Source organism: Vitis vinifera, chromosome 2, assembly GCF_030704535.1.
Source record: "Vitis vinifera cultivar Pinot Noir 40024 chromosome 2, ASM3070453v1".
Lineage (NCBI taxonomy): Eukaryota > Viridiplantae > Streptophyta > Magnoliopsida > Vitales > Vitaceae > Vitis > Vitis vinifera.
Window position 1 is genome coordinate 18,921,388 of NC_081806.1, and position 27,658 is coordinate 18,949,045.

Consider the following 27,658-nt stretch of genomic DNA (forward strand, 5'->3'; position numbering starts at 1 on the left):
TAGGAAAAGAATCTTTGTGGTTTACTACTAACATATCAATTTCGAACTGCGAGTTCAGACGAAATTCTCATAGAGCCTAGAAGCTCAAAGCATATTCCATGATCACGAAAAGCATTTAGGTAATAACTGAAGAACATTCTTAAGTAGTATGTAAGCTTGCAGTTCCAAGTTTTGAAGTCTTCTGACTTAAATTCCAGGTTTATGTTGAAGATAACAAACTAAGGGATCACTCTCACCTCATATTCATGGGAGATCGTAAGAGGTGATTGCTTGGAAACCGGTCTCTGTTCTGACCACAGCTCTAAGTTAACTGTTCCGGTTCCCCAGTGAACGAGACACTTGTGGACTTCAGTGATGTCGAACCGGTTCACTAGAGCCAGCCCGAGACATTTATCAACCAGCATCCATTCACCTGAAAACAAAAATCGTGGAAAAAGGAAATGATCAACTTCAGCTATGAAAATATATGAAGGGTGGCTGCTTCGAAAGATTAGGATAACTATGTAATTCTAGGATCAACAACCAACAAATCAGCTAAGTTCACTCTCAGGGTGCAGCACCCTAAAGATAGATTGGATTTCTTATCTCAATGATAGGGAAGATTGTAAAGATGGATAAGAGGAACATTACCATTAGGCCGAAGATTCCCTTCATAAGACTGCTCACCAGCTTCAGGCCAAACTTCATGCTTAGATCCATCAATGGAGACAAACGAGACAAAAGATTCTGTTGGGTGCAAGAGATTGAACATTGGGTGCACACGGAGGCAAACCAGCCTACAAGATGAACAAACCATAATGAAGCATTATGCATGAATTCCCAAAAGAGCAGCAACTGAAAGCATGAAAACCTATTCTTTTTTTTTTTAAAGGACCAATTGGCTTGTAGAGAAACCATGGAATACATAAACTAATTAACTTCTTATTAGCTAGGAATTTATCCACCTCTAATTTTTCAAACTTTGTCTGTCCGAACTTTTTCATTATAAAGTATGAATAATAAAGCAAGGCACCTTAACACATTGCATGGACTCAGATATTCGCATTTCTGTGCTTAGTTTATACAGATTTCTTCCTATCTTCTCCACTAGAACCATTATCTCTTAATGGCTTAAAGGGAAGTTTTTTTGAATTTCTTCCAAACAATGAATTATACAAAGTACCTCATTTCATGAAAAGATTCAATCATGGACCTCGGGAATGCAAATTACCTGTCACTAGTTGGTATATTTCATACATAGATGTAATTAAAAAACACAAACCTTGAATATCCACCAGAGCCAGCACCAACATTATGGGCTATAATGCCAGAATCTACTCGGAAAACCTTGGAATTATCTTTTGGCAGGGATATTTGCCGCTCAATAACTAATCCTCCACCAATTTCACCTTCTAACTTAAGTGATTCCTCCTCTCCTGCCTGCTCAAGATTACGCCTGCAAGGAAAGAAGATTCCAAGGTACAAACATGGATTAACAAGAAAGTGATAGAACAGCATTTATGATAATTTCAGTTGTTTTTGGACAATCCACAGATCTATCATGCATCGTTTTTAACAAGGCAACCATTAATTAATCTTAATTCTTAGACCGATCCAGAAATGGTATTAGCTCTTCTTTTTCTACATATAAGAGATACTTAAAAAAGTAAGGCTATTGGCAGCAAATAAATCGCGTTTTATGATACCATGGCCAGAGAAAATTTTCTGGCCTCTCAACCTGAAACAAAACACTTGTCCTAAAAGAGATTCCAAAATCATAGGGCAGTGATTAGGGATTAACTGGATAATTCCTGAAAAATATTAGGGAATCTAGAGTGCCACTCATTCAAGAGAAGAAAGCTAACAAGTGTTTTGCGGATTAAGCCTTCTTGAAAATTGGGTCAAGTGAAAGAGGAATTGCCAAGGATCACTTCAACCAAGCCAGCATCCTTAATCCATTTGGGAAAAGTATGTCAAATGTGTTTACTAAGTTAGAAAACTGTTTTCAAAAAACAGATACCAAACAAGCCCACCTTCCATGTGGTTGGGTTTGTCATGTAATATTAGGATGAGCAACAAAATAATTGAGTGTTTGATCTATTGCAATATTCATTCAATAAGAAGTAAAGCCATGAGTGATAGTGTAGAAACGCACTCAACAACGGTATAACATAAGGCTGTGAGAGATAGTAGAGAAACTCACTCAACAATGGTATATTCCTCAGACCATCCAGCTGACCGGTACTCAACACCACTGTATTCTTCATATCCATTAGCTTCAATCCTGCTATGAAGCCACTGAGTTCCTGAAACATTGCTCATATAGGAGAGGAAGACATGGTCAATTCATGGCAAATAATTCATGTTCCAACCATCTAAATTAGTTGACTTAAGGAGTTTTGAGAATCAAAACATTGGCATTACAGGATACCAAACATTGGCATTACAGGATACTGCAAATTAAGCAAGTGAAAAACCTTGTCCATACATTCATTTCTTCAGATTTGGGAGGTTATCTTAATCAGTAGTCCATTTATATTCCTGCTTGTAAGAATTCTCCATTTTCTAGGTAGACACTTCTCTAGAAAAATACAGTACCGTAAACTTGTGGTGGAATGTGACCATCACATATACGGCATAGAAAAGGTAATTTGATACGATGATTCTTAGAGACTGGTGCCTACAACTGTCTGTTGGATCATTTGGAAGCTTCTGGGAGTTAAAATCTCAACAGTGAGATGTTCTAAATTTCTGAGTTAGGAAAACGAGACTTGGAAATAGAATTTAATTTGGTCAATGGGTATGAATGTGCAACAGAACACAACGCCTCTATTTGAATCATGGAAAGTACTGGAGTAAGGTTACTGTGGCAAGTATGAAAGAAAACCAAACACAATGGAAATTATTTAGAAACTTATACATTTTCAACTTCTTCATTCTTGGTAAAGGAGAGAAAATAAGAAGAAAAAAAAAAAAAGAATTGAAGTTGGAGAGAGAATAAGAAAAATAAATTTGGGGATCCATGTGAGCAAGGTTTATCATCAACATTTTCTTTTTCTTGTACTTTTTCTCTAACTTTATAAGAGTTAGACAAAGACCAAGAGATTTGTAGGGAGATTTCATTTCTCTTAATCATAGTTAGAGAACATTGACAATTATTGGTTCCAGATGAATCTGTGGACTGCAAAAGAAGAATTCTATGATATATATGCTTTTTGAAAGTCAATATCTTCATGAATAAGTTTCGGATTGCAAAAGAGGAAAAATAAATGAATCGTTGCACTGTCAAAAACTAACATTATAGCTCCAAAAAGAAAGAAAGAACTGATGAAGGGGATTTAATTGTCATTTTCTGGATCAATAAAATCACAAGGGCAACTTGATCCTCTTCAACAGAGACTCAGATGAAAGAATTTCTTGGTAGACTATTTCTTGGTCAGTGATATACATTGTGAGACTTTGAGCATCATTTCCCAATATAAGTGGAAAAGTATATCTTCCATTAAATACAAATGCATGATAGATAACAAAGATATAAATAAATAATTCAAGCATCGGGAACTGAACTTCACAGAAGTACATGAGAAACTGAAAAAACAAATCACATTGAGAAAAAGAATTGAGAGAATCAATAGTGGGTAAAACTTCATGAAGAACACAAGCATACCAGAAGGAAGATGCATCATGGAAATAATTCTACCCCCAATCCAAGGGACCACTTTGAGAGCCCAATCACCACTTTTCAGTTCAATAGGAGTACTTGAAAGTTCTATTCCCTTATGGCCAGAAACCTCTTGTACATCTGGAATATGCTTAGCACTTTCTGCATTTAGCAGTTTATATAGTAAGAAACAGCATGGTCAACAACAGACATTCCGAATTCACGCATTAGAAAATAAATGCATTTGGGATAAACAATACTGAGGACCCATTGAACCATAGGAGAAAAAAGGTTCCCGGAGTTAATTGCTAGTTATCAGAAATACAATGCAAGAAAAGAAAAGATTCCATCTTCATGAGTTAGTAGTTCTGCAGCTACTACCACCCTCAACATAAAAAACAAGTTGTCTAGCCCAATGAGTTGTGTCAGAATTTATTTTACAGGCATGAAATCATGAGGTACACAGCATGAATAGAAAAATGTGATTCTCAAAGAGAATATAATAAGCAAATAGATGCCGCAGAAAAGTGATCATTGAAACAATATAATTTAAAAGAAAAAATTAAGGACTCTGCCCTATTCAGTTCATTGGTAAGGTCATACTTTGGCATCAAAATGAACTGCAGACCGAGACAAATTAACATGGTCTCTATTAAGAAAATTCTGCATAAATAGCATTCAAATAAATTTTAGAGAACTAATTTCCAGGAAAACTGAACCAGTACATAGTCATGGAATAGCATTACTACCTAGACGATTCCTGTATTGTTCCTTGCTTGTAGATACCAGGTCAGACACTTCATGTTCTGAAGGCATCGTAATTTGTAAAACCTCTCCATCAGTGCCTTGTGCATCAATCTATTTTCAGGATAGACAATTAAGGATAATAATTAGTAAATAGAGAGTCTCCCATGGTGAAGCAGTTTGTCATTATAATGCCTTTTTTTGTCTTACTCACCATCAGCCTTTAAAAATTGAACATACCTTTGCACCTCCACCAAGCAATAATTGGACATGAAGACCACGCTTTGGCCTTTTCCATGATCCTTCAGTTTTGGAAACTCTAACAGAAACAACTGAAGATTGAAGTTCAGCAACATAGTATGTCAATAGATATCCACCTGTTGTGAATTCATACCCATCACCATCATCTTCAAAGAGAACACCTTCAGCTTTCCCTGTAATACAAAAATTTAATTTAGATATGCACATTACACAAAATATTAATCTACTTAATGGTATTCTATGGCAGAGAGTTAATTAGTTGCCAATTGTAGGCCATATTTTCTATTATATTCTCTGCATAGACATAGAAAAGCCTTAAAGGTGTTGATGGATTATAAGTCCAGCAATCCTCTTTTTTCTTTCTTCTCTTCCCCTCTTCCTTTTTCCCTTTTCCTTCTCTCTTCCATCAAACTTCTTATCAGAGCCTGGCATCAGTTGCTGGAGGCTTCTGACCTTGTCTGTACATGCTTATATTAGTATTATAAAGATGTTAAAAAATGTGAAGTCTTGCGTAAGAATTGTTAAGGGAGTTCAAATTTGAAGTTTCAGTCCTTTGAGGACAACTCATCATTCTTGCACTTTATGATTCATGATTGAATGAATTGCTGTTTGTGGCAATTAAAAAAAACCAAGTAAATAAATAAATAGATAAATAAAATCAAAAGTCAATAGAATTCCATAAAGTGAAAGTAGCAGTGAATTCGGTAGAACACCTGACTACCTAACTTATATCCGATAAAAGGTGTATAAGCCAGCTCACAACCTCTGTTACTACATCAGATTAGTACACTAATCAGTCTTATTATTATCTTTTAAAATATCTTTCGACAAATTAACTAATTTCATTGCTATTAATACATTTCACAGTGAGCATGAGCCTAAAACTGGCCCCAACCCTTCCAAGCATACTGTATTTTCCCCTTGTATTGCATGCTTATCACAAAAAAATAATAATAATAATAAAAAAAAAATTAAAAATAAAATAAAATAAAGAAGAAACTAAAAAGAATTCCCACAGAGCATGCATTAAATTGTCCAGATTTGGAGTGCATTTGAGAGTGTTTCTATTTGAAGTGTTTTTAGTTTTAAGTGTTTTCTATAGAAGTGTTTTTAAGAGAATCACTTATCAACTGCTTCTCCAAGAAGCACAACAACTAATATTTTGACTATTTAAAAGTAGTTTCTAAATTTGCCAAATGCCTTATTTTTCTCAAAAGACGCTTTCTATGCTAAGTGCTTTCTAAAACCACTGTCAAACAATTGTTTCATAAGTGAAGCCAAAAATGGAGGAAAATTCAAGGCTCAAAAATATGACCCTAACTAGGAGCTGAACCATTTGGAACTTGAAATTATAGATTTTACCAAGTATGGATTTCATATCCTTCGATTAGAAAAGATTTAACATCAGGAAATTACCATGTTCATCTAGAGCGACAAGGAGTATTAAGTCATCTGTTGGATCAGCTTCACCAACATGCTGATGGGGAGGACCCAAAGGAATGATCGATCCACCTTGCAAATATAGAGCTGGTAAATCCTGAAACATTAAGAAAAAACAGGATAGAAAAATAAAGCATGATAATCGACAAATGCAAGAGGGAATCTACAAAGAAAAGCCTATTAAGATCTACAGCATTTTATACCGGATGTGAATCATCAAAATCAAAGCTCAGCCAAATGCCTTTGGGTAATTTGTGCTGTAATTCATCCAATCCCTGGTCAGGTATAGTGCTGATAAAGAATGAAAAGGATGTCAGTACAAAGTGCACTGGTTAAAGTAGATTCCTCTAGTATTTCAAAACCAGATTTGATATCATGAGAAGGATTTCTCATCCTTCTCATGTTTTATTTTTTCTCAATTAGTACATATTCTTGTTTCTGATATATATATATATATATATATATAAAAGAAAAAGAAAAAGAAAAAAAAGAAGTATTTCTAAACCAGACAAACCCAATAGTTCCCTCTGCTCAAAGGATCAAAATGTCCATATGATGGTATTAGTATCGCATTTATATTTTCAATTTCCAGTTCCCCCAATAATGCAAATGAAACGTGTGATGTAAGGTCAAGCTTTAACATGAAACACAAGGATCAATCAATCCAAACTTACAGCAGACTGGGGACAAAAAGAAAGTCTTTTTGTTCCAAAACTACAACTTTAGGAAAGGAAATTTGCTTTCTTTCATTTTGGAGGATTATTAGCAGTTATTAACAATAAAATTTTACTATCCTACAAAATACAGATGCAACTTTCAGAGATCTAGCTTCCCAACAAAATAACCAAGGAAATCCATCAACGGTCAATGTTGGATGATGCGGTTTGACATGAAACAGGAAAGGCAATATATGGAATGAAACAAAGCCAACAAGTACACACAATTTTGTTATCTTGTAGAGTAATGGATGATGAAGAGGGCAATGGACTTGAACCTGTCAAAATAAAAATCAAGGTTTCTTATTCTATAGTATCCAAAGCCCATCTTGTCATATGAAAAAATTAAGAACCTGTTTAAAATACTATCCCTAGAATCTAAATAAAGGAAAAATAGGTATAAGAGTTGACAGTTCACATCATGCATCAGAAAAGGTGGCCCCTTATTGCATAAACAGGACAGAAAATCAAGCAATATAAATATATATTAAATCCCACAAGCAACTACAGATAATCTCCAAAGTAAGAGAATCACCTTGCATATATTAGAAGGGGTCCCATGAGAAAGGAGTTCTCAACTGTCCTCAAGCTGGGATCCTTTGGATCTGCAAAAGAAGTTTATAAACATTTGCAATCTCCATAAAGAGCAAAACATTCCATGAAATCCATTAAAATGGTGATATGTTAATTCAACCAAAAAGGGCCCACCTGCAAAAAAGGTGGGAGTTGCCACTGGAGTACCAGTTGTATGTGCCATATAAAACAGAGTATATATGTGTGGTATCAAGCGGTACCGCCTTTTCAATGCCAAACGGCAAACTTCTTCACACTAACGGATAGAAATAGCATTAATTAAGAATGAAAATCATTTGGCACATCAAAGATAGAAATCTAAAATGAAAGAGCATAATGGAAATTTCTTTTTCTCATTATCAAGTATATAAGAAACTATTCTTGTATTCATATTAAGAAATAGAAAGATACAAAAGAAACATGAGAATGTGTTTCATGGAAGAAGAGGTACACGTCATGGCTACTACAAAAATAGAGAGAAAACCGATCTCCCTACAAAACCATCCATGTCCCAATCCAAAACTACATATCACAGAAGATGGTTGAATGTTGGCACTCCTTAATTTGGATTGAAAGTACTCCATATCCAACATAAAGGGGTGTCTTCAGCGAACCCTCTATGTCAGTGCAGTGTTGAAAACCCAGTGAACCAAATATTAGTTACATGTATTCTTTTGACAAGTATGATTATCAAGTTTACCAACTCTAACTCAAGTTTCAGTAGGATGACAACTCCTCTTTTTGTGGCCTCAAAAGAAGCAAAGTTCTTCTCATCATGTTAAGCTTTACTCAAGTTCTGCTCATGTTTGGCCTTTCCAAGACAAATGAGGAAAGTCTAGACACATCATTAGAGTACACAAGTTTCAAATCTACACCATAGGACTTTCTTGAACCAAGCCCAACACCTTAAACCTATTGATCTCAGGAGTCAAAATGTGTCACTACGTGTCATCCAGCTGGCAACTGCAGGCACAATTTCTGGATGGTAGACGAAAAATAAGTTTTAGTGTGAGGTTAGTACCATGAATCTAGGATTTAGGCCTTAAGCTCAAAAGATATAGTGTTTAGGTTAAGAAACAGCTTGTTTCAAAGTGTGTACAACAAACCAGAAATATAAAATGACCAAAAAGAATTAGAGAGAAGATACACATTGGAATCTCACCAAGATCTTTCAGGTGTCTCAAAAGAATTGAAATTAACAGACACAACATTCATGGAACGCAAAATCTGTGCATGATTCTCTCTGATAATTTGCTCCATCACCACATCAGTTTTGCTAATATAGAAGCATAGACACTAACTCTTCAAAAATTAAAAATTAAAAAATAAGTTTGTACTACTAACAGAAAACTTGCTAAACTCTAAACAGAACTCAAATCTAGAGAGTATAAAAAAAAAAGAGAAAAAAAAAAAAGAAAAAAAGAAAAGAAAAAAGAAGCCTCTATGAGCCTTGCTTATAAACAGAGATTTTCTAGATTGCCAAATTGTAAAACATAAATAATTAAATAAGAGCCGAACTAAATGCAAACAAAAGTGATTAACACAAATCACAAGGAAATGCCTTCTGACTTTGGCAGCAGATGACAATATTAAACCATAACATTGTCAAAATACCCCAGATATGGAGTTTTCAATTTTTCTCCTGACCAAGTAGGTCCAACACACCCACCAAGAGTACTATCCACATCCACTTATCTTGAGATCCATAGTTCCTGTAATGATTCCCTTTCCCTTTCCTATTTTCTTTCACCAAGCCCTCATTTTGAAGGGCTGATTATCATCACCCATCCTAACAAAGAAAAAATACTCCTAGAAATAGTAAATTAAAATATTCTGATTATGATTCTACTTGCCTCATGGCATTAAGTTTCCAGCGTCAAAGCATTTAAGCTCCAAACTAGAGGCAACTAGACTGTCATGTAACGAATTATGTTCCAGATCTAACTTCACTTCTATGAGCTCTTGAAATGCTGACACAAGAACCAACCTCTCATGTAACCAATCAGAATGGTGCCAAAAAGTAATCACATCACATGTTAACATAAAGGAATGGAGATGGAATGCAAAAGGAGTTTGACATGAAAAACTCACTCCACATTCAATCTCAGGTGTAGTGATTCGTAACAGCATGTCATATGAAAAGAAACACTAAGAAAGCCCATCTACTAAAAGAAACAAGGCATGAGCTTTCTCAGTCAGACGCAGCTATTGTCAATCTTACAAACACAATCTCTAGGTGTTTAAGCACTGTTGTCAAAGCTGCAAATGTCATTTATTCCATTTTGAAAGAGTCGCGTCTTTATCATGTTGAAGACAGGAAAATAATTCCTATCATACTAGTGGGATGATGACAAACCTCTTCCCCAAAAGACCAGGGTTCATGGTCAACTGTGCCAGTTTCAGAATGCCCGCGACAAAAAGGAAACATAGCACCCACACCCATCCACCTTCCAAATAGCCTGGGTGTTGCATTTCCAGCAAATCCACCAATGTCTGGTCCTGATAGTGGTTGACCACTAAGCCCCTGGACACACACTAAAGAGCATAATTAGAGCAATGATTTGAATTATAGAAACTTAAAGTGGGAACATATGTAACTTTCTCCTCTGGGGTTTGTGTGCGTGTGTGTGTGTGTGTGTGTGTGTTTAAGGTAGGGTGGATGTTAAATCACAGTGTCTTGGGGAAACATATCGTAACTTCAAATAAAACATAATTTCTTTCCTTTGTTCCAAATCAAATGTTCGTAACTTTGGATTTTAAGGAAGAATCCAGGAGAACGTCAATTTTTGGTGTTTTCTTCTTTGGTGTCCAAGTTGATTGACTATACCAAAATTCTTATAATCACTGATTTTCCTGATGAATTACATTGTTTTATTCATGTTATCTTGGCTGTTTCCTTGCTAGATAAATTGGGGAACAAATAATATGATGTCACTCAGTGCAAAGGAAGTATTAAACAACACCATGTTACTGAGAGGATAACTAGGCCCTGCTACTGATTCTTTGTGCAAAAGGTAAGGAAATGTAGTTCTCCTCTACTCAATGCAGCTGAAATTAAAAGAGGTAGTTCTTCTCTACTCAATGCAGCTGAAATTCTTTGAAAGAGCTAATGCAGCCAAGGGGATATAGAATATCGTTGTTCAAGTGGATCACCAGATACTTAAAGCATCATGCTAGAGAGTGTAAGTGGGATTAAAATGTAGTCAGACATGTATTGATGTTAGCAAAGAGAAAGAACTCATGAAGCTATGGAGTCATGAACTGTGGATTCAGGTTAGGTGCAACTTCCACATTTCGGAATAATTATACCTCTATTTCTTTAGTAGTGGATTAATTTCAGATGAAAGTCCTGTAGTTTTCACCCTTCCTTTGAGTTTTTCCACATAAAAAGTTTTGTTTTCCTCCTGTTTATTTTTCTACTTTATTCTTTTATTTAATAGTCACTGCATATCCAGATCTTGGGACTCATCTTGACTTGGCAAACAAATTTAGGTGTGTTATCAATCACTAATTCGGAATTCATTATCAGGTTAAGTTTTAATTGAGACCTACTTACCCTCTCACTCTTAAGTCTTTCAGAAACTACCATGGGTATTTTCAAAGATAACTGATTATTAGCCATCTGAAGGAACTCCCCTAACTACAAAACTGTGGAACTCTGGATTCTTCCAAGTTCTTTACTTGATTTTTCACTAAATTAAACATTAATCTTCATATTTAAATATTGAAAGTCTGCCCTTTCCATTTACAACAGTTTTGTGGTCATTAAAAAAAAAAAAAAAGAAACTAAGGATTTCATGTACTGTTTTCAAAAGAACACATTCTAACCTCTCACACATGAATATTTTATATGCAAAATAAGGTTTGCAGCTTGGCGTGGCAAGAGGAGTATGCAAAAGGCATAACTGAAAAACATGTTAAAAGCATAAAACAAGTTAAATCTTCAACTTGGCATCAGGCAAACAGCACAAGATTCTCATGTCACTTACCAATTGAAGCACCATAGAGATACTCATATGGAGGTGATCCCAGTTTGAAAGGTTATCTCCTGTCCATGTTGCTGCATATCTCTGGCTACCGATATACCCAGCTCTAGTGAGAACAAAAGGACGCTTATTTTCATTAGCTAATTTCATTCCTTCATATGTTGATCTTGCCATCAGCATGCCATAGACCTAATTGGGCAATAAATATAAATAATTGAAGTCCAAAAGAGATTATTGTAGTATCATGCACTCCCAAAGCTAAAGCAGTGACAAATATGACTTTCATAAACCAGTATGTCATTTAAATTGCTACAGCCCAGTGCATCAATGAGATCAACCCTATTTCAAACTTGCATATGATATAAGCATATAATTCATAATAAAGCATGTACTATGGAAAGCACAAGACTGGGTTTGAAGATTAATACATTGTGATAGTGTGAGTGATTCTGACAACCTCCAAGCTCAGCATCTCCTCTATGAACATTGTCCTCAGGCATTGTCTTTGTTACAGTCTGAAAAGCAAAAACAATGAGACTAAAGAGCAACAAAAGGAAATGCAAGAAATTGAGAAAGGAATTTGAAAAATCACCTTAAAAACAGCTGGTTCATTCATATCATTCCATATACCATCAACACCATTAGAAATAAAATCTTTGACTAAACAGGCCCACCATGAACGAGCTTTTGACTGGGTAAAGTCAGGGAAAACACAAGGACCGGGCCATACTTTCCCTAAAATTGGATAGGTAAACCTCAGTAAATCCATAAAACCAATAATAACCAAGAATACAAATCTGTAAGGAAAACATACCAACAAAAGGTGTTCCATCTGCTTTATGAATCCAGACATCATTTGCAGAACCACTATCATAAACAAAGTAACCATCTTCTTGTTTGATCCCTGGGTCAAGCATCCAGATTGCTTTGAAACCATTAAGATGAAGATCCTTACCCAAAGATTTTGGATCTGAGAAACGCTCCTGGGGGAAATTAATGTAGTTTATTATCCAAGACATGAATGGGACAAAGAAGTCATGGATTTCATGGAATGGGTAAGCCATTTCCAAGTTAAAATGTTGTTTTCAAGAAAACCATGTTTACGTATGGCACGAGATACAAATCAGCAATAAGCAGATCTTCTAATGAATGCATTCCTGCTGATGTAAAGGCCTCTATGTAGGTATCAAATAGATAATTTATATCACCCATGCACATGAAATACAATTGTAGATGAATACACAAAGGCTTCTTTTTCTGGCTGAGACTTTCTTTCCTAATTAGTCAAAGGTATGGGGAACATTCATGGAGTCCATGCCTTCATTCCACCACAAGCCTGATCTTTCTTGGCATATCTGCTTCCAAACATAAGGAAGGGATAGGGGAAGGGCCTATCACCTGAAAAGAGTCATAAAAAGAGAGTTTTGCCACCTATTTCATTAAATGTTCTAGTGCAGGGTCTGGCGTTATTTTACTGACCTTTGGATAGCAATAAAGCAAATGGATCTGCTTTGATAAAAGGAATAAGTCCAGTCAGCCACAACTCAGTGCAGGTCATGTGACCTACAGCTTGACCATGTTCCCTCAACAGCACCTAATCTATGCTGATTTTGGCAGAGCATGCTCCACCACAGTGAACACATGCAGTTCTGATGTACCCAGAGGCCAATCCGTTCACAAGTGTATGACCAACACCATTCAAGGTGGGTGGTCCACAAAAATTGACTGGTTAGAGTTAAATTGCTGAACAAGTCAGAGATGCATAAGCATCCAAATGTGGCTGCTGTATATGATTGCATAAGAAAGTCTTTGGCTTAATATACAGCATCAAAGCTGGTTTGCTTAAACTGATGATTGATTATCAGTGTCAAATTGCTAAACAAGCCATCCAAAGGTAGCTACATATGACAAAGATTGAAAGCTGAAGTCCATGTAAGACTAAGATACTGTCAGATGTACTCAAGCTTAATTATACCTTAGAGGCAGGATCATCCAGATTTATCAAAGGAGGAAAATAATCCAAAAGATACTGAAATGAAAGTATAACTAGAATGCTTCTACTTGCCTAATACACAAGCACACTGACACATTTTTCAGGAGGAAAAATTTTTTTTTTGACAAAAATAGAGAAAGACTCACATGAAAGTTTTCATCCTGTATTAAATCCCGAATGGCATCTCTAACATTATTTGCAAATGATAATTTTAAAACTCAAACTCTAGCCTACACAGTCAGAACAATGATGAAATTCTGTTATTTCCCTCGTGTATTTAGTTGAATTAGTCCTCAGTGTGTACATTGGTGGAAATCAAAATTTTAAGAAATGAGTAAACTGATAGCTCAAACTGCTAGAGAGCATGATATACATTGTACCCCCAAATCCTATAAGATAATATCACTACTACACATTTCTTTCCCTATTTATTAAGTTCAAGTGTAAGCCAAAAAAGAAGGCTACATGTGAGGGAGAGTGTTGGAATGCATGATATACATTGTGGGTTCAAATCCTACAAGGTTAAACTTTAAAGGAAAATTGATTGTCTAACAGAGACCACGTGGAGGACTCAAGCCCTTGCTAGAAATATATTTTCTTCTTTTGTTAGGTGATCTAGGCACCAGATGTCTTTGTTTGGAAACCAACCCTCTCTTACTCTTAAGTCTTTGTCTGTTTTTACAGGTTTTGTAGATTGCTTTATAGTTCTTGCTTTTCCTGTTGTTGCTGTTATAAAGGATACAGATTCTTGCATATTTTCTATCTTCACATCATAAATACACTTTACTTGTGAAAAAATGATAAACAAATGACAATGACAATAATAGTAATTGAAATGTGGTCCAAATGACTATGAACTCATCATGAAACTATAGTTCATAAATATCTTATAGGGGATATATAACTTGCCTGATCAAAAGTGAAACAGCGAAAACCATCCATGTAATCAATATCCATCCATATGACATCACAAGGTATTCCCTTCTCACGGAATGTTCGGGCAACCTGTAAGTATGAGTGGGTAAATTCAGCAGAAAATTTGAGGGAATGAAGTTCAAAGTTTAAAAGGTTCTACAAAGTCAGAGCAGTGTGTAAAACAAGCTCTGAGAATTACAAAATCTGGGATTCTACTTTTCCTCAGAAAAGAACAAGATATCAAACCACAAATGTCATCTCAAAAAAATACCATATTCATTAACACATTCTGGAGCTTATTTATGTATATGTTACCAAAACGAAATAGAGGGCATAATATTTGAATGCAACAGCTATTGAAGCAAGAACTCTTACCTTAGAGGGCTTCAGAGATACCGCTACTGGATGTACCACATTCTTACCTTCTTCAAGAACATGGTTTTACTTCTAATGAGACATAGATCCAGGAAAGGGTGATCAGTTCTAGCAGCATTTGAGACACCACTGTTGGGTGTCCCACATTCTTGACCTCGTTAAGAACATATGCTTTCTACCTTTTCTTGGAAGTTTAGATCTGCTAACCAGTAAGCTAACAGGCTTGCCAAGAGGGAAGGTTCTCTTGCAAAGGGCATTTGAAAAAACATCCCACTCTCCTTTGTATTGAGGGTTGTTTGGCTGAGTCTAAAGATGTTGCTGTATTGATGATCATGTTTACTAGTTTTGTTTACTCCTACCATCTATGCTTACAGGATCTCTCATCCTTGCGATTTCTTTCTCTTTGAAAAACGATACTTTTAGTTTCCTATGAAATGAAAGATTTGAGATAGGTCCATAGCACTAACCTCAAGAACTCTCACAGCAGAATCATAGCTCCATCGGCATTGCTGATAGCCTAAGGACCACTTTGGGGGCATAAATACAGTTCCTAGAGAGAAAGCATCAGGTATGAAACATAAATTGCTGTGAGTAAATATTTAAATAGAAGGATGCAAATGTTAAACACAGGCTAGGAGACTTTTAAATAAGATGTTTCCTATTTAACAAAAGAAGTATCTTCCTTTGAATTCATGATGATGCTTTATTAAGAGTTAGATACAGCACCAAGATATCAAAACAAACTTCAACTGTTCTTGTAATTGGATAAATCTCACAAGAACAAATGAGATAAAATGTCATTCTCCTTGAAATAAATGAAAGTATAGAGTCCTTCTTGCTTTAGGAAATTTGAAACAATTGACGATTTTTCCTATACATTAACAGCCTATTTAAAGGCTCCACAAAAAATAGAACTTTATTGACAAGAAATATATTCTCTACCAGCCTTTTAATTAAAGAGCTTGCAAGAAAAGGGCTAGTGGTTGTCATTTCAAACTAATAAATTGCAAATTACTAGTTCTTATATTAAGGAATAAAAAAAAAGAGAGACCTTCCTACATTATGGTTTTGAGAACATGAGTCCTAAAAGATGAATTATTATGATTTCTGGGCTTCAGCGCAAGGGGAAACATTAGACAGTGAATCCATTAATTTCTGAGGTTTTTGGGTATAAATACAGAGAGACAGTAAAATGCTGCTAGAGGACTTGCAGTTTCTCCCTAGCCTCTTATATTTATAAAAATAATAATAATAATAAATAAAATAAAAATAAAAAATAAAATAAAATAAATCATAAAAGGCCAAAGACAACCTTATATTGTCTAGAGGATAAAAAACAATAAAACACTAAACTTACAACACACCCGCTCAAATTGGTCCATCTATGTCACAAAGACCCAGCTTGCAAAGCTAGCACTTTGCACTCCCCCCTTTTTTTTTTTTTTTTGATAGGCAAATAGAGAATATATATTAAAGATGCCTAAGCAAAAGGCACAGCAACTTACACACGGCGTACACATTTGACATTCGCCAAAGGCACACTTAAAAAGGAGAGAAGCATAAAAAACAACCTCCCTCGCCTTACTTTAAGCTAAGCCAATCAACAAAGTCAATCATTAACATGGTCACCTAGCTCTTCATACTCCCTTATACCAACAAACCACACTGTAGGCCACCTAAAAAGTCCAACAATTTACAGTTCTTCAGTCCTAACGGAGCTCTAGACCACCCCACTAGGTATCAAATGAAGTTCTCCTTCAATTTTTGATTGGGAAGCTCTTTCTTGTCAAAAACCCGACTAATACATGCACCAGAACAAGCAAAGGGGAGCCATACACCAAACCTTCTGCCTTCTCTTATCCAAGCCTTGAAACTTCCATCCTAATACAGATCTCCAACTGTGTCTGGAAGTACCCACTAAAAAAACAAAAAATAGCTAGTAACATGCCCCACAATTTTCTGGATCTGGCACAATGGATCAAGATGCAGGTGGTGTTTGTTTTTTTGGATTTTTGCTGAAAGCAATTTGTTTTCAGAATTTAGGTTGTTTGTTTTTCTACTTTTTCTTAACTTATTATAAACTTTTTACTAAATAGAAAAAGCCAAAATATGTAGCTTTTTCTAAATAGAAAAAATAACATATTGGTTTTTCTTTATTTTTTAAAACTTAATAGAAATAAAATACTACAAAAACTGTGGGAAAACGTGAATTATGGTTGTAAATTAATGACTTGTATTTTGCTGTGTATAGTAATTATGCTAGTTTAGGAGAGTTTGTTTGTAACAGCCAGAATTCCTAGAATTAGGTTAATTTAGTTAGTTTCCTATTTTGTTAGAGTATCCCATAAATCATGGGATTTGATATAGCCTAGTAATTAGTTTCCTTTTCTATAGCTAAGATTTTTCTGTATAAAGCTAATGTAGTTTTCTGAGAAGGAAGGAGAATAAAATTATTTCCACAATTCTGCTCTCTCAATTTACGTCATGGTATCAGAGCTGAATTAGGATCCTTGGAATTTATTTTGTTTCAGCCTTCATTGCTGAATACAGTGCCCAATTTTTCTTCTGTTTTTGAAACTCAAAACAGAGCATTTGTTTCCTCTCCTAGAATTTTCATTTTCTTCTTGGCCTTCATTGCCATTCATTTGCCTTTTTTTTGCCTTCATTATCAATCTGATCTCTTGGCTTTCAACGTTGTCTATTGTTGACCCACGTGCTTTGCTTGAATCACCTAGAAATTGCCCTTTTTTTTCCGTAAAAAATGTCAGAGATTGCAGAAACAACCACTACAGTCCATTCAGAGGAGATTATTCGACCCCAACATTCCGGAGAATTGCAAAATATCCAGGCTGCATATAGGCTGGATGGAAAAAATTATCTGAAATGGTCCCAACTTGTTCGCACCATGTTGAAAGGGAAAGGGAAGATTAGCCATCTCATGGGTACAGGGCCGAAACTAGGAGATCCTCATTTTGAAGCATGGGATGAAGAAGACTCCATGATTATGGCATGGTTGTGGAATTCTATGATTCCTGAAATCAGTGACACATGCATGTTCCTAGCTACTGCCAAGGACATTTGGGATGCAATCCAACAGACGTACTCTAAGGCGAGAGATGCGGCCCAAGTATACGAGGTCAAGGTGAAAACTGTTACTGAGTATGCTAATCAATTGAAATCTTTATGGCAAGAACTTGATCATTACAGGGTGATAAAGACCAAGTGTCCCGAAGATGCTGCTATTCTCAAGGATTTCATAGAACAAGATCGAGTCTATGATTTTCTTGTTGGACTCAATCCAGAATTTGACCAATTGCGAATCCAGATTCTTGGCAAGAAAGAAGTTCCGTGCTTTAATGAGGTGGTGGCATTAATTCGAGGAGAGGAAAGCAGAAGATGCCTGATGCTTAATCCACAGAACACGGACAGCTCGGCTATGGTGGCTGGCAGTGGTAACAATTCAGCCACAAATATGGAAAGAGTACTAGTTTCTGGCAATGGAAGATCTAGTTAACCAAAGACTCAAAATCGTGACTACAAGGACAACTTATGGTGCACTTATTGTAAGAAGGCACGCCATACGCGTGAGCGGTGCTGGAAACTACATGGAAAACCACCAAGTCGAGAGTGGGGACAGAAGGGAGAACAACCAAGTAATAATGGTCAGACCCATGTTACAACAGTACAACAGAATGGAGCAACACCGCAAGAGACAGGCAGTCTTAATCAAGAAGAAGTTGAGAGGGTGAGGTCTCTTATTTGCAACCTTGACAAACCAACAGGTACTGGTTTATTGGCGTATTCAGGTAAGTTTCCATTCTCTATTGGATTAAATGTCTTGGATATAACCTTTGCCAACTCCTGGGTCATTGACTCAGGTGCTACCGACCATATGACTCATTCACCAAACATTTTTTCCACATATTTCCCATGTTCAAGCAGTAGAAAAATAGCCACAGCCGATGGCTCCTTGACCACTGTAGCAGGTATAGGAGATGTCAAAATAAACCCATCACTGATGTTAAAAAATGTTCTTCATGTCCCTAGGTTAACCACGAACCTCATTTCTATCCAAAAACTCACTCAAGATTTACATTGCAATGTGGTTTTTTATCATAGTCATTGTGTATTTCAGGACGAGGATTCGGGGAGGATGATTGGACATGCTAGAGAACGGGATGGACTCTACTATCTCAAAACACCAAGTCAATCAAACATTACCAAAGGCAAATCATCTCATTCTTTTGTCTCAGAAGTTTTTTCATTCAATAAAGAAAAAGTTTGGCTTTATCATCGTCGACTTGGACATCCATCATTTAGGGTTATTAAAATTATGTTTCCTTCTTTATTTAAAGGTCTAGACGTCGAACATTTTCATTGTGAAGTGTGTGAACTTGCTAAACACAAACGTGTGTCTTTTCCAGTTAGCAATAAAAGAAGTTCTATTCCTTTTTATCTCATACACAGTGACATTTGGGGTCCTTCTCCTATTCCTAACATTACTGGGGCTAAATGGTTTGTTTCATTCATTGATGATTGTACTCGAGTCACTTGGATTTTTTTGCTCAAACATAAATTTGATGTCAGTACTGTCCTTCCAAATTTTTGTTCTATGATTAAGACTCAATTTGGAGTCAATATCAAAAGATTTAGGTCGGATAATGCTAAGGATTATTTCAATCAAGTCCTAACTCCATACTTTCAAAGGGAAGGAATAATACATGAGTCATCTTGTGTTAACACTCCACAGCAAAACGGAGTGGCAGAAAGAAAAAACGGTCACCTTCTTGACTCAACCCGATCCTTCATGTTTCATAAAAATGTGCCTAAATCCTTTTGGGGAGAAGCAGTTCTTACAGCTGCTCATCTCATAAATAGATTGCCTTCTAGGATCTTGGGATTCAAAAGTCCAATGGACATACTTTCAACATTCTATCCAAACCTACACACTACAAACAATCTTGTTCCTAGGATATTTGGGTGTGTGGCATTTGTCCATGTTCATAATCAAAACAGGGGGAAGTTAGATCCACGGACATTAAAATGTGTTTTTTTGGGTTATTCTTCAACTCATAAAGGGTATAAGTGTTACCATCCTCCATAAAAAAGATTCTATGTCTCGGTAGATGTTACTTTCCATGAACAAGAATCTTATTTCACTATTCCTTATCTTCAGGGGGAGAATTCGGTAATGGAAGATAAGGATAGGGGGGATTTTTTATTCCTTGATCTGCCATCACTTCCCTTGTCAAAACAATCTCGTCCCATTGATCCTTTGATTGAAACCTTACCTAAATTGCCCGATCAGCCTGAACTTGTGCCTGAAAATCCAAAATCTGCCCCTGAGAATGTGAGATTTGACAAAGTGTTTTCGAGGAAGAAGACAGTTGTCCCTGAATCTGTGCAAGTCCAAGACTTCAACCCAAATTCTGAGAATGAGGTAACAATTTCTAATCCTTCATTGCAATCTGAATCTCATGTGAACAATGATGACCAGGACCTCCCTATTGCTGTTAGGAAAGGGATTAGAGAATGCACAAATCGACCTCTATACCCTCTTACACACTTCCTATCCTTTAAAAAATTTTCACCATCTCATAGAGCCTTTCTTGTTAGCCTAAACACTATTTCTATCCCTACCACCGTATCCGAGGCTTTGACCGATGAAAAATGGAAACAAGCTATGAATGTGGAGATGGAGGCATTAGAAAAAAACAAAACTTGGGAGTTGGTAAAATTGCCGACAAGAAAGAAACCCGTGGGGTGTAAATGGGTTTATACTGTGAAATACAGAGTAGATGGATCAATAGAAAGATACAAGGCTAGATTGGTTGCCAAGGGTTATACTCAAACCTATGGGATTGATTACCAAGAAACTTTTGCTCCGGTCGCAAAGATGAACACTGTTAGAGTCTTGTTGTCATTAGCAGCTAATTACAATTGGGATTTGTAGCAATTTGATGTCAAGAATGCTTTTTTGCATGGAGAACTAGAGGAAGAAATTTATATGGAGGTCCCGCCAGGTTATGACAATAATTTGGCTGCTCATACTGTATGTAAATTAAAAAAGGCCTTGTACGGACTTAAGCAATCACCACGAGCATGATTTGGAAGATTCGCAAGAGTGATGATAACTATGGGATATAGGTAAAGTCAAGGAGATCATACGTTGTTCATTAAACACTCATCTTCGGGGAAACTCACAGCTCTCTTGGTGTATGTTGATGACATAATAGTGACAGGAAACGATGACAAGGAGAGACAGGTTCTAAATCAATGTTTGGCTAAGGAATTTGAGATCAAGGCATTAGGGAGGTTGAAATATTTTCTTGGTATTGAGGTGGCTCACTCTAAGCAAGGCATTTTTATCTCCCAACAGAAGTATGTTAAAAATCTTCTCAAAGAAACTGGAAAGACCGCATGCAAACCAGCAAGTACTCCAATAGATCCGAATCTTAGACTCGGAGAGGCAGAAAATGATGTTACAGTAGATAAAGAAATGTATCAACGCTTGGTGGGAAGGCTCATTTATCTATCTCATACACGACCAGATATAGCATATGCAGTGAGTATGATTAGTCAATTCATGCATAGTCCAAAGGAAGCTCATCTGTAGGTAGCTTATCGAGTGTTACAATATCTCAAAGGGACACCAGGTAAAGGTATTCTGTTTAAAAGGAATGGAGGGTTAGTACTTGAGGCATACACAGATGCTGACTATGCTGGCTCAATTATTGACAGAAGGTCAACTTTTGGATATTGCATCTTTCTTGGTGGAAATCTCGTAACATGGAGGAGTAAGAAACAGAATGTGGTAGCGCGGTCTAGTGCAGAGGCAGAATTTCAAGCAATGGCTCAGGGTGTGTGTGAACTACTATGGTTGAAGATCGTTTTAGAAGACTTAAAGATTAAATGGGATGGCCCAATGAGACTCTATTGTGATAATAAATCTGCAATCAGCATAGCTCACAACCCGGTACAGCATGATCGAACGAAGCACATTGAAATTGACAGACACTTCATCAAAGAGAAGTTGGATAGTGGATTGATATGTACACCTTATGTGTCTACACATGGTCAACTTGCCGATATACTTACCAAAGGGCTAAGTAGTTCAGTGTTTCAAAGCTTTGTATCCAAGCTGGGTATGGTGAATACCTATTCACCAGCTTGAGGGGGAGTGTGGGAAAACGTGAATTATGGTTGTAAATTAATGGCTTGTATTTTGCTGTGTATAGTAATTATGCTAGTTTAGGAGAGTTTGTTTGTAACAGCCAGAATTCCTAGAATTAGGTTAATTTAGTTAGTTTCCTATTTTGTTAGAGTATCCCATAAATCATGGGATTTGATATAGCCTAGTAATTAGTTTCCTTTTCTATAGCTAAGATTTTTTTGTATAAAGCTAATGTAGTTTTCTGAGAAGGAAGGAGAATAAAATTATTTCCACAATTCTGCTCTCTCAATTTACGTCAAAAACAAACAACCTAATATTTAACACTATTAAACATTAAGGTTCTATTTAGAATTAAGTAAAAAAACAAACACCATAATAGTTTGCCGACTCTTGATTGACTTTGCATAGACTACATCTATTCACCATTGACAAACCTCTCCTCATGAAGAAGTCTATCGTTAGGAACTTCCCTCACATGGACTCCCAAACACAAAGGAAAAAAAAATGCAAGATCTCATAGGGGCACAAAGTATTAATCAACTTCAACATATTCAGTTCTGCTATGCTGACTGGATCATTCCAAATGCTGATTGCGGCTTTATTTTAGCAATATAGCCCATTTTCCCTAACAAATCTTCAACCAGAGAAACTTACATACACAATGGGCCAATTGAATCATGATGGACTTTTTATCTATGTTGTCATCACAATACTAGATTGGGGGGAAATAGAGATTGGTAGAAAAACAAGCATATGGGCTCCTGTGAAGAGGAGTAAAAAATATCAATTCATGTTCTATCATTATTCATCAGCTATGCATTCAAATCTAAGAGAAATTCTAGAGAACATTTGCCAGTTGCATCAGTTATAAGAGTAAATCTCTCCAACGGTTTCTTTCAGTGTTCAAATTTATTTATGGAATGAAACAACTCAGAAATATCAGTCAGACTCATTGATAAGCTTCAGAAGACTCCACTTGGATACATTAAACTTTTCTTTTTAATTTAGAAAAGCTTATTTTCAAAAATAATATATTTCATTTTAACCCATTATAGGTTTTTTGTCCAATTATATCTTGAACAGATTTTATCTTGGCTATGGGAGTAAAAATTTTCATGTTCACCAATTTCCTATGTGTAAGTAAATTGCTTAGCTTCCAGCCTCTCCTTGCATGTTTCAGTTCCCACATGTATGACCAACAGTTCCTTTGACAGATCAAGCAAATCCCATTTTCCCATCTATTATTCATTGTGAGAGCTCTTATCTCAACAAATATTCTGCCTTTCCACTTACACTGGCATTGCTTTGTTTATGTTCCATCCATAGACATTGCAAACAACTAGATTATAGGCATGACAGGATAGTGAAACTGATATTTTATAAGGAGGATAGAGTGATTGGTAAGAAACAAAATAAGAAATCACTTTATGAATACAAATGCTGACTCCCTTGCCTAATGCAATAGCAACATCTGAATCATCTATGACAGGTGTCCTAATATTACAAGTGGAGAGAGGAATTACCTGGCCCCAAAGGAACCTCTTGGGAAAGGTTCTAAGAGAGAATAGAAAACATAGGTTTGAGAATCCCCTTACAAGATGCTCAGTACGGATTCTTACTTTAAGACAAATCCCAGACTCAAGTAAATGCTAGAGCATTGCACCTCCAAAGTCATACACGAGGGACCATGACATATGATGCCTACCTCAAATAAGATCAGGGCCCTTGGAAGAGCATGGTGTCCATTGGCAACTTGCAATTGATCATCATAACAATTTTTTTTGATATGTAAATGGAGATTGTATTAATTTTAAAAAGTATACACGACATATACAAATCAACAATTGATCATCAGAATTTGGTAGCTAGACTGGCAGGCTGCTAAGAGGCATAAGTCTTGCTAAATATATAAAGGTGAATCCTGCAGCTTAGGTTCTTATTTACAATACTGATATTCAGATTAATATTAATTTTGCAAGAAAGAACATTTAATTGCCTCTTCTAACAGGTATAACATTAGCATCTCTAGTGATGAACTTAGAATGTACAAGATGAAATTGATTCTTCTCAGTTTCAGGTTGCAGAAAACTGGTTGAACAGCATGACAACATGAACCTAATTTCTTGTTATGGTGCATGTTTATTGTTGCAAATTTGCACAGGGCCTCTCCTGAGAGATTCCTCAAAACAACAACAAGGCTTAACATCATACTCAGATGCTAAGAGATGTTTGACAGTGTACTTCAAATATTTTGCGAAGTGCCTGAAATTTAGGTCCCCACATGGTCAAATAGAAACATTCAGAAAGAGCATATTGCACAGGTACAAAGAAACATTTAAAATGCATTAGGAAATTACCAATTGCATGTGATAAAGATGTCAAAACTGCAGTTGGTGAAGCAAATGGACCAAATGTGATGATGGGATAAGAGGATGAAGCACTAAACTTTACTATTGATTCTTTCTGCAAATCAATCTGGATAGAAAATAAATGAATAGGTAGAGACCCAAGTAAAAAGATCCTTTAAAAGATTGAACTTCAGCATATCACATAAAATAGAAATTCTCAAAACCTCGCAGCGCCGTGTTGTATCAGCAAGAATCCCAAGTGCCTCCCCATTTGGAAGAACAGCTAGAACCCAAGGATGTGACTGGTACAAGGATGTTGTTCCAGAACCATAACCCCATGCATCTGTGTTCCACGTAAAAACCTACATGGAATATAAGTTTATCAATACTTGTAGAACTGGAACAAGGCTTCATGATGAGAAACTATACAAACTGTCTTACTCTCTTCCCTGTCCGCTCAAGCTGTCCACTAACTTCTCCTGTTCCATAAAAGGAGGTACCAGTGGGAAGCTAAATCAAGACCAAATTCTATTTTGTTAGTTAAGGTACAAGGAAATATTTGAGAAACAGATAGTAAAATATGCTGGTTAGTAGAGAATATAGAATATGTTGATGGCACTAATACTGGAAAATAATGCAAGATAACTTACCTCAATTGTAACAATCTGTTGCCCCAAAACACATTCAAATGTAGGGGTATACATAGGAACCTTGTGATTCATGATTGGCATATCTCTATTTTTCTGATTAGTAAATGAAAGACTGGGAAATGCTGCATCTCTATCATCTGAAGAACAATCAAACCGGAAAACCCCTTCCTCCAGGATAGGTTCAAAAAGCATATTTCCAGAAGTGAAATCTGCAGGGACCACCTTTCCTTCATATTCTGCCATCTTGATCACTAATCTTTCACCAATCAGCCTCTTCTTAACCCTCTTTCTGCAAGCTAAAAAACTTGTGTTAGGAATTCCTCTTCAACATAGTGCCTCCTATTCAGCCATTTCTCAAAATGAAGCGAAAATTTATATTTTAGCTGAAATAAGCCAATTAATTCTTTGGCATCTTTACAAATGATCAAATAATGGTATTTGATTGATTACTTACGGGCTAAAAGCATGAGAGAACTTACGACGAGTCTGAACCTAACATCTGAAACAGATGCTCAAGCAAAGGACTGAGAAGCAACATGGCACTATGTCCCCTCTAGAGGAACTTACATGTACAATCAAATGGTTTTATTAAAAAATTACTCACTTCACATTGCAACAAAGATAGCCTCTCAATAAAATAATTCATCTCGGTTCCATCACTTATAGTGAAAAACAAAATCAGAAAAGAACTTTGTTCATGATGATTAACAAGCTGTCCATCCTTGACATTGTAAGACTACTAAGCTATCTTCAGTACAGAAAATTTAGAACACATGAGCTTTGTGAATCTAGAATCTAAAAGCTAGAAGCTAGTGAGTTCATCCTATTTTCTAAACATGGGATGTGAAAAATACCAAAAGGTAACCATTTCCCATCATTTTAAAGCTAGCAGTGCCACATTGTCATGAACAACTTACCATTGTTATTGTGCAAGAACAAAATTACTTGTAGCTTTCCAAATTCATTTTCCACTATTTCAGTGAGTTCATTTTTAGTTCTTTCTATTATTTTCTTAATTTCTGTTTGGGTGGTCCTTTGTATACTTCCCGTGTACCAGGGTTGATGTCCTTTTGTGCCCTTTTGGCACTTCTTGCACTCTGTGTAATAACTTTACTTCCCAAGTTGTTAATAACCAGTGATCACAGGTGATACTAAGATTTAATAAATCAGGAATGCTGAAACAAAAACAGCAATTGGAGCAGAGAATGCAACTGCAGTTAGCCACATGAATCAGAATAGTTCCTGGAACCCTATCTTTGGTAGGTTTCTTACTCTGCACCCTCAAGAACTAGCACACCTATTCTCGAAAGCTGAAGAGCAGCTAAGCTAAGTAATTTGTTGGTTAAAGCTCAATGAATGCATACCATAACTAAGCAAAGAAAATTTAGATTGCTATTAGCAACTAACTCCCAAATCTATACTAACATATAAAGCGAGAGGGGAGTGGGCTTGATCTCTTACTTTAAATAAGTACAACACCCATAACTGCTTAAAACTGTTAACTTAAATCAACAAGAGCTCCAACTTCAATTTCCACTGAACTCCTAAAAACTTGACATCTTTTTTTAGAACTTCCAACTCTTATAGCTCTTATCACTAGTACTAGTTATGCCTTTTTTTAAGTCTAAAGATGTTCAAACATTTCACATCAAGGAACCATGCCTTGTTTCCTAAAGGGGTTATTGAGGATCAAACGGATGAAAAATGAATAAACAAAAATAGATTTTATACATTCAGTGGGATTTATTATATCACGGGTCGCCAATTTTTCCCCATGAATTGTTGTGATTTTTATCCAGAACTTGAAAGAAAAAAAATATATACACTTCCAAGATTGTGGGACATGAGGTAACCCATAAAATTCGTCACAGAACTCAGACTTCCCAAGTGATTTAATCACAGGAAAATCCCTCTACCCTGTGAGTAAAACAATGATCAAAGCAACTCCAACCCAAAATCAAACCAAAAATGAAAACAAAAATTGAAAAAAAAAAATTGTAATATGGACGTGGGTAACAGGAAAAGGCAAAAAAAATTGGAAATCACCTGAAGGGGCGAGATGGAGAAGATGGGTGCCGAGGAACACAATTCTTCAACAATGGCCTGTTGAAACCCCCAGAAATAAACCCATATTGGTGGGTTTTCCAAAATCCCAATGCTCCCACTCCGTCACTGCTGAATGTCAATGCTCCTGCCATTTGGTTGCCACCTAACACCAGCTTTATGCCCACGTTTCACTGTACATAATTGGACTAAAAAAACATATATTATATACATAGAAAGAGAGAGGGATTAAATTTGAATTTAAAATGAGTTACAACAATAAAAAAATTAATGAAAACAATAATCAAATGGATTCACGGGTGGGCGCGATGTTGAGAGTGCAGAGGTTTGGTGGGAAGCAATGATAATTGGGTTGTGAACACGAAAATCTAAAAAGGCATCAGCCCATGAAGATTGGCTTTTTGTGTGGGCTGATGGTACACGTTCTTCTCACTTTTCTATGATCAACTTTTTCAGGGTTGTTGGCTTTCTGTCTCCTACAAGGCTTGTCCCACATTTTAAGTTGGTTTGGCTAAGCCATGGTGTATCGATGATACAAAAAAAGCACCATCAATCCTATGATAATTTTAAAATATGACTCCTAATTTTGTATTAAACCCGCATTTTAAAAAGTGCGACTTTAATTTAAATTAAGAATATATATAGTAATAAAATTTAATCAGCTTCCATAATCAACATCAATCTCAATATCATCCTCATCATCATGATTTGATTGTGAGATTTTTCTCCTTCCTTATCTTTAACCTCAATAATGCCTTCATTATCACCATCTTCTTCAA

At 36.1% G+C, this 27,658-nt stretch overlaps 1 protein-coding gene across 1 annotated transcript; it reads right to left on the minus strand.

The window, feature by feature from the left end:
• LOC100254505 (uncharacterized) lies at positions 1-27,405 on the minus strand. Its single transcript, XM_002263112.5, has 23 exons — positions 26,862-27,405; positions 24,816-25,104; positions 24,607-24,675; positions 24,390-24,527; positions 24,175-24,292; positions 15,111-15,193; positions 14,263-14,358; positions 12,175-12,343; positions 11,953-12,095; positions 11,789-11,875; positions 11,364-11,549; positions 9,731-9,898; positions 7,510-7,630; positions 7,337-7,406; positions 6,289-6,376; positions 6,062-6,182; positions 4,625-4,818; positions 4,390-4,498; positions 3,647-3,802; positions 2,183-2,285; positions 1,262-1,435; positions 631-776; positions 1-412 (listed from the first exon to the last, which is right to left on the minus strand). The coding sequence occupies exons 1-23, from the start codon at positions 27,011-27,013 to the stop codon at positions 219-221; spliced, it is 3,174 nt and encodes a 1,057-aa protein (XP_002263148.3). The 5' UTR covers positions 27,014-27,405; the 3' UTR covers positions 1-218.
• Positions 27,406-27,658: the final 253 nt, after the last annotated feature.

What these genes read in the sequence shown, in the direction of transcription:
- LOC100254505 (XM_002263112.5), bottom strand. Translation starts at nt 27,013, where the DNA reads ATGGCAGGAGCATTGACATTCAGCAGTGACGGAGTGGGAGCATTGGGA. An exon ending in TGCTTGGTGGAGGTGCAAAG is followed by an intron (nt 4,499 to 4,624) that starts GTATGTTCAATT and finishes TCCTGAAAATAG; the next exon opens with ATTGATGCACAAGGCACTGA. An exon ending in GGCTCTGGTGGATATTCAAG is followed by an intron (nt 777 to 1,261) that starts GTTTGTGTTTTT and finishes TTCATCTTGTAG; the next exon opens with GCTGGTTTGCCTCCGTGTGC.